At 38.8% G+C, this 7,406-nt stretch overlaps 1 protein-coding gene across 1 annotated transcript; it reads left to right on the forward strand. All coding sequences in view use genetic code 11, as the record gives it.

Moving 5' to 3' along the window:
- Positions 1–3,873: 3,873 nt before the first annotated feature.
- EGR_06838 (hypothetical protein) lies at positions 3,874–6,253 on the forward strand (the record flags this gene model as incomplete). Its single annotated transcript, XM_024496087.1, has 3 exons — positions 3,874–4,004; positions 5,475–5,555; positions 5,590–6,253. 3 exons carry the CDS (start codon positions 3,874–3,876, stop codon positions 6,251–6,253), a joined length of 876 nt encoding a protein of 291 aa, XP_024349507.1.
- Positions 6,254–7,406: the final 1,153 nt, after the last annotated feature.

The following is a 7,406-nucleotide window of genomic DNA, read 5'->3' on the forward strand; positions in this document are numbered from 1 at the left end:
TTTTTCTTAGATTTGAACCTGTTGTTTGTAGTTAGTCAATCGTACAGCAAGAAATCTGCAATTGGGCAAGAAATTGAGGTGTAGGTTTTAGTTTTCGCAATTTCAGCGTTTAAATACTTGGCTAATCTTCCTTTGCCTCTTTGAATTTTTTTTACAACAATATGCCTGAGCTCTTTTACTTAACTTCTTTAGTTCTTTTTAAGATTAATTTTCAAACAGTATCCAGTGGTTTCTTAAGCAATGAACTTTTCTTGTAAAAGTTTCAGAAAGCAGCCCTTTGCCTACTAAGGCGTAATGCTGTAAATCTATTATTGTTACATTTGGGTGTGCTCCTTCTTTGCGTACAAGTAACCGTAGGACTGTGTAAGTTCTGGTGCAGAACTCTGCGTTCCTACCATTAACATATATGTTGGTTTGAGTGAAAAGATTTGCATGGTGTATTGTATAGTTTAATTAGGTGCTGTTTGTACCCTTTAGTGAAACCTTTGTGATTCTTTGTTTAGTGATTTAGAACAGTCGGTTTTGTTTGTCCATAGGTGTCCAAACACAGAGTGTGGATTTACAGGAAATTTTCTCTCTTACTCACTGTCTCAACCAGGAAGAGATGGAATGCCTTTGGCCCTCGCCATAAAATCTCCACCTTCGTCTTCTTCCCTCATATCCATTGCCTCCTCACTATTTCCAGCCTTCGTAATCACCACGGTCAGTTATTTAAGGGCAATGGTGCAGAAGGTGGACAATCTCAAATAATTTTGTTTACCTTCTAATCAATGCTAGAAATAAAGTTGTTTCCATAACCAAATGGGTCCAATGGTTTAACTTTTCCAGTGCAACATTGTTTGTTCGCCGCCCAGAGTGTGACCATCAATTAACTTTTTTGTATGGAATCCATTATTTGTACCATTTTTTTCAATTCTGTTTGTAATAGTAGTTGATATTCAATGTCACAATTTGATTGAACCGTAATTTGATTGACAAAGCTTTGAAAACAGCTAAATTGATATAATTTGAAGTAATAGATAATTTGGAAGTTAGATGAACTAAAATTTCAACTCCCGCTTACCTGCACCAACTATTCAGCTATTGTCCTTCCGTTAAGAAGGCCACCATTCATCAAATGGCTTAAGAAAGTGGATTACGTAAGTCATGGAATAAGTATACTACGAAAACAAAATAATTGATAAAAACCAAGATTTACTTTATGCCACAAAATTTTTAAATACTGGTTTTACACTTCCTAATTTGCCTTATCATTGCAAAGCTTCAACGTCACGTTATCTTGCACATAACCTATAATGCGTATGTGGCACCCCTTTGCTCCCTGAAGACGAAAGTCGACGTAATACTCGAGCAGAATATATGCCTTTAATATACAGTAGAGCCTAAGGCTACTGGCATGACCCAGAGGTCAGCCCATCCAGCCAAGGTACAATGACCAAAACACGAAGTGGCTTCGTAACCAAAGCCAAGAGCTAACCAACCAAGGCATTACATATCATTTGGTAGTAGAAGTCAAGATAGATGCCTTATAAGATCGGGTTCCCTTTCCTGCTGTCACCACTGTAGCGCCCCGAGACTTCCCTGAAGCCAAAAGAAGACATAGTACTCGGGCAGGATATATACCTTCAATATACAGTAGGGCCTAGGGCTACTGGCACTGCTCAGAGGCTAATACAATAGAGGTGGCACTTTACCAAAACTGAGAGCTGGCTGGTAGACGTATTACACTTAGAACTGAGGTTTTGCCATCATTATGAATAAATATTTGTAGGCGCGACCTTGGATTCTGTCGAGTTCCGAATGCAAGCAATCAAAATACTGAGAATGTCTTTTTGAAACTGGGGATATCTCCAGCAATTTTTTGTTGGAAATACAAGTGTGGCAATTATTCTACTTGATTATAGCCTGCGATATTTTAAATACACTGGCGTAAACTATCCTATTCGACCATTCATTTCTAATTGTTACTTTAGTGGATGATGTTATATTTGAATATTCTAGATATTCCAGATAATAAAGTGGATTGTTTTGTTCCAGGGATTGCATCCAAATCAGTCCTTTCGGACAGACTCATCGGCGTTCCATGCAAATACAACCTCGACGAATGTGAGAATCACTTGTGCATTTCGGCTATGTGCACGTCAAGCATGGTGTGCTTTGGTAAGCACTTCCACTTTTATTACCACTTTTTAACTATTTTAAGTGGCGAAAACTGGGTTGTCTATTTAGACTTGATTCTATGGCATTTGTCAAAAAATGATTAAGAAGAAGTCAATAAAAACATTACTTAATTTCAAAAGATATCGCATTATAAGTAAAATTTCCATATGCCACTGTTCCTTAGATTAACAAATTTTTACCAATAAAGCATTCATTTACATCAGTGAGTAAAAAAGTGGCATTGGTTACTGATTACTTCAGTTCATCAATCTTTATCAATGCTTTGAACGTCAGTTATTTAGCAGAGCATTGTTACAAAGGTAAATAATTGCAATTTTTACTAGCGATAACACATGGAAAGAGAAAGATATCCTTTTTTTAATAGAATGCATTTTGCGGTTCCTTAAACTGAAAAGGAAAGAAGAGCTTGTCTCGTTTTTCTTCTGTTCGTTGAATTTTCGTGCGCCTCGCTGCTATCGCTTCCTACTTCTCCTCGCAGTCCTACGGCTAACATCAACTTGGCCTGTGCCAGTTGAGAGTTAGATGTGCTCTCACCTAGCAGTTAACATTACTTTAGCCTATGCCACCACAATCACTGTCACCATCGTCCCGTATCGGTCGTGTAGATCTTTGTCATTTTCTAAGACTTTCACAGCACTGACAGAATCTACTTTGACAAGTTAGCGTGATGCACGCAATTGCCTGATCCACTCGAGCATCTGCGATAGTATCTGCTTCTTCCTTCTCCGCTTTATTTATTGCGCCAATTTAAGGATGGTACATTTATACATCTATACGCACGAAAAACAGAAAAATTGTGCCTCCTTCCTCCCTTGGCAACAAGTCGATCAAAGGAGAAGGGGCATAATTTGATTGCCGATGGGGTGCCGAAAAGTGGATGGACATTCGTAATAGGATTACGCCCTTATTATCCCCCTTTTACCCATAAAGTAAAGGGTAGATTACACGAAAACTGGCTGGTTATTGCGGCAATATCCGAGTTATCTGCGCCTTGAAATTTCTGATCTCGTTTAACTTCGCTTTGTTGGTATAGAGACATGCAGAAAACAGTGACAATCTAGCAAGTTGTCCTACGTCTAATATGCATAAAATTACGGGGCAGTAAAGTTTTGCTTTTACGTCTTGAATGTAGGAAAATTTCCTGTTTATTATGTTTTCATAACTGTTTGATTATTATTCTGCTTATTGGAAGCACAGTGTTTAATTAAATTACTTATATCAAAATGTGGTTTATCTAACACACCCATTCACAGCATCGCATCTGTGCGACACTTCAATTCTCCTAACTGAGTCTGCACTTCATACGTTCATTATTTATCACTTTGATACCCAGTTGCAACAAATCATGCTGCAAACAGATCAGTTAAGTTCAAAACCATAAAAAGGATGTGAAATCTCCTTGGGCCGAAAAGAAACATGGGTTTTTTGTTTTCCAGCTAGTGTTAAAGTGTTCACTTCAGTAACGCAGGCATTCATGTATTCCATATGTACTCTGATGATAATTTACCTTTGAGATTTCGAAAGCAAGCATGTAAAATAACTTCTTCAAATTACTACTCAATGTCTTGATTGAGGTGTTAAAGTCAGAAGTATATCAGTTTAGCATTTAGTACATCAAAGTTAATAAGGTAAAGATCCCACGTTGAAATTTTTAAAAGAACTTGAATTTACCACTCTTATCCAGCCCCATCCATGCAGCGGTTTGCAGGAGAGGAACTCGATGACAACATTTATGCCACCGAAGATCCACTTCGCAGTGCGATCACTTATTTTGGAAATAATCAACCCTTCACCGCACGAATCCGAGAAGTCAAATTCACTTGGTAAGTAGCTGGTCCATTCATTCTCCAACCTTTGCTCCGACCATGGAAACGCTTTAAAAGTGAGGGAGAATCCAAACGTTTGCATCTAGTTGTATGATAATCTCACTTTTATTTCTACGTCGCCTTAATAGAAATCATTTGTTGCAGATCGTCGAACAGGCTGCTCTTAGGGCATTTGAATTAAAATAACTCTCACAAAAAGCGTGATTTTCAAAAATATGGGTGACTTTTCAACTGATGTAGGTACAATCTTTTAGTGGTAAGACGAAGTAAGTAATGTCTGACAATGTGTACAATTTGAGTTGATTACATGCTTATGCCGAAAATGATCTGCATAATTTTATACTTCTGACATTCTTCGCATCACATCAAGTCAAATGGAGTCATATCTGTTAAAGCAAAATACTTGACATTATTTTGCTTTAAAAAGAACACATTCTGAATCATTTTGTAAATAGTTTTTGTTAATTAGAATAAACCAGGAGGTGTAGATAAAAACTCATTCATATTTTACCGTAGGCACTAGCATTTTTTGCTTAGGAATTTCACAACAATACTATTTGCGATTAAAACCATCAATTGAGCAAAAGTACAGGTGTTGACTAGCGTTTTTTGATTTAAAATAAGGCTGTGCTTCCCTATTTGTTTCAAAATACCAAGTTAAACTTACTTAAGATTACCATTAGGTAGTGGCCTACCATTTTATACCTCCATGCAAATTTCATTTGATCAATTTCATCCTCCTTTTAAGTGTCTATCCCCCGGTCAAAATGTTGCCTTCCTCGTTACTAGTCAACAAAATAATGAACAACTTAAGTGTGCCAAAGTCCACCGCCACCGGTGTTGGTGGAGCGGTGGTTGTGGATGTTCTTTTACAATTTCAAGGGACTAACTCAAACTGCACAGAGTGGTGATTTAGGCTCCAACCCCTTCTAAAGGTTCACATCTGTCTGACGCCATTTACCACCCCACTTCAGCAGAATAGAGCGTCATGAGCCACCGGTCGTGTATGCACTGCTCTTTTTCACTGTCTGCATAAAATAATAGGATAAAAACACAGACTCTAATTTAACTAAAAAAGTCGAAGACTCTTCTACAGCAGTAATGCGCATTGTGGCATGTTTGTAATCCACGTTTCCAGCTTTTTTTCTTGCTTCTAGCTCTGTTTATTATAGTTTTCTATAATTATCCGGTTTGCATTTAGAAAGGTGGTACTCTGTGACTTTTGAAGCATGTCTGAATTTGCGTAATTTACAAATCGTTTTTTTTAATTGTGGTTTCGGAAGATGTCTGCTAATACCATCATAAAATTTCATCTTATGAAAGTTTCCAGATAGTCAGTATCTTCACTTAATTACACTGCCTCCATAAAATCAAGTAGCATGTTTGCAATGGGATAATTTCCAGGAGTTTATTTACTTCATACTTTGTTTAAGTTTAATTTTTCTTATCTTTTTTTTGTTCGGAAAGGTTCGCAGAGTTGCTCGAGTGTGTTCTGCCAGCCAAGAATCCAGTTGCTGTTAATCATGGTGTCACTGGGGACAATGCTCTGTCTCTCCATGATTTGCGGCTGCCTGGTCTCCAGAAATCACTACCTCTTTCACCTTAAGTCCTCCTCTTCCTCCACCTCCTCCCCCAACCTGACGATCTGCCATCCACACACAAATCTCCTCGCTTCTCGCCGTTCCAGTGACGTCCCTAAAACTCCCGTGGGGATCCAACCACCTTGCCTCGGTTCACAGGGTGGCAACGATGAGACTTCTATTTCTACCGCCTTTCTCCACCATGAGCCAGAACAAAATTACATTCAGTTTTGCAATCCACCTCCACCGCCACAAAAACATCACCATCATACTCTACCTTCCACATGCTTCCATGAGGCCTACCAGAGCCTGTCCCGTCAGGGACACCTCCAATGCTCACAGAGCGTCTTTCTCTCTCCACAGATTGATAATCGAAGAGGTCTTATTTACGCGAATGGTGAGATAGGTAGAGGGAAATCGACCCTGTTGGTGCCGGTGAACTCAAATTCTCATCTTCATTCTCCACATTATCTGCACAGTGGAACAGAGTGGACGTGGGATGGGCCAGAAATGGGGACTTTTGAGACTCAATCTGCTGCGCAAGCAGCCACTTCCACCTTCATTGTTGATACTGCTGCTTCGATACAGCAGAATAATCATTCTACTGCTGGTGAGATATCCATCGCCCCAAGGCAAGTTTTAACAACAAAAATCCGCTTAAACTAAGTGAAAATAAAGAAGTGTAGAGTTGAGGTGGTGCACTTTTCTTTCCCACTGTTTAATTTCTAGCCACATATGCTTGGGTTAAACAAGTAAAAAATTACATTTTAAAATTCAACTTGAAAGACCTTTCCGTGGCAATTCTATGGCATGAATTTTTTTTCAACCAGTTTCCCCCAGTGAATTAAAATTATGCGCAAATAACGTTCAATATTTACGAATATTAATCTCAATGATTAAGCCCAAATTCATGGCCATATTCCGTCTCATCACAGTGCTTAGGAATGCTCGCAACTCTACAAGCATGTATTTACAAAGTTGTCCACAATCAGCTCTCCGGGCAATTAATCCTCAGGACCGCTTCATATAGACAAGCGAATCACAGCAAGAATAACGATTTATTAGATTAAAAACCTTTTAAACTCTAGTGATAGTAAAACATCTCCGGTTATTGATGAGGGTAGTCCGACACCTCCTTTCTTGGCAAACTCTAGTGCACGGATTATTTTGGGGATTATCACATACGGATTGTTATTGCATCGTGCGACGGTAGGGTTTCTTATGAACAATCGCCCATAAGACTAATCTGTAGTACATAGAATAGAAATGGACTTTAAGGGCGTGTAACAGGTTTACTCCTCCTGCTCACCTCACAGCCCCATATGTAAAGTCACGTGTCAATCATCTACAGAAGACTATACATGGCTTGTGCATGTTTGGTGCATTAAAAACACAAGGGTTCAGTAATAGTCGCCCATTTGCTGAAGGCCAAACAACAAATAAGGCTTAAACTCACTTACCTGATACAACTCAGCTGTGTGCAAGAGCACCTTCCTCTAGAGAAACACTTAGAATCAGTGAATCAGTGGTAAAAAGAATTTATGCTGCAATTTAGGGAGGGAGGGAGAGAGAGTTTGAGACATAGGACACAAATGCTGTTTTCCCCTTATTCTAGTAAGAGCGATGTGTTTCCATGTGATTAGCTCCCTTTTTTGATAATTCTATTTGGTAGTCATATGTCAGATGGGGCAGATAGGAAGTAGAAATGAAATGGAAATAGAGGTGGTTAGAGCCGCGCCGTTTGTCTCTACAACTGAACATTTCATAAGATTTGGGTGTCTGTATCATTGAGCATGGGCTATAAATTGCAATGATCACT

The sequence above is a fragment of the Echinococcus granulosus genome (assembly GCF_000524195.1).
Source record: "Echinococcus granulosus chromosome Unknown EG_S00064, whole genome shotgun sequence".
Lineage (NCBI taxonomy): Eukaryota > Metazoa > Platyhelminthes > Cestoda > Cyclophyllidea > Taeniidae > Echinococcus > Echinococcus granulosus.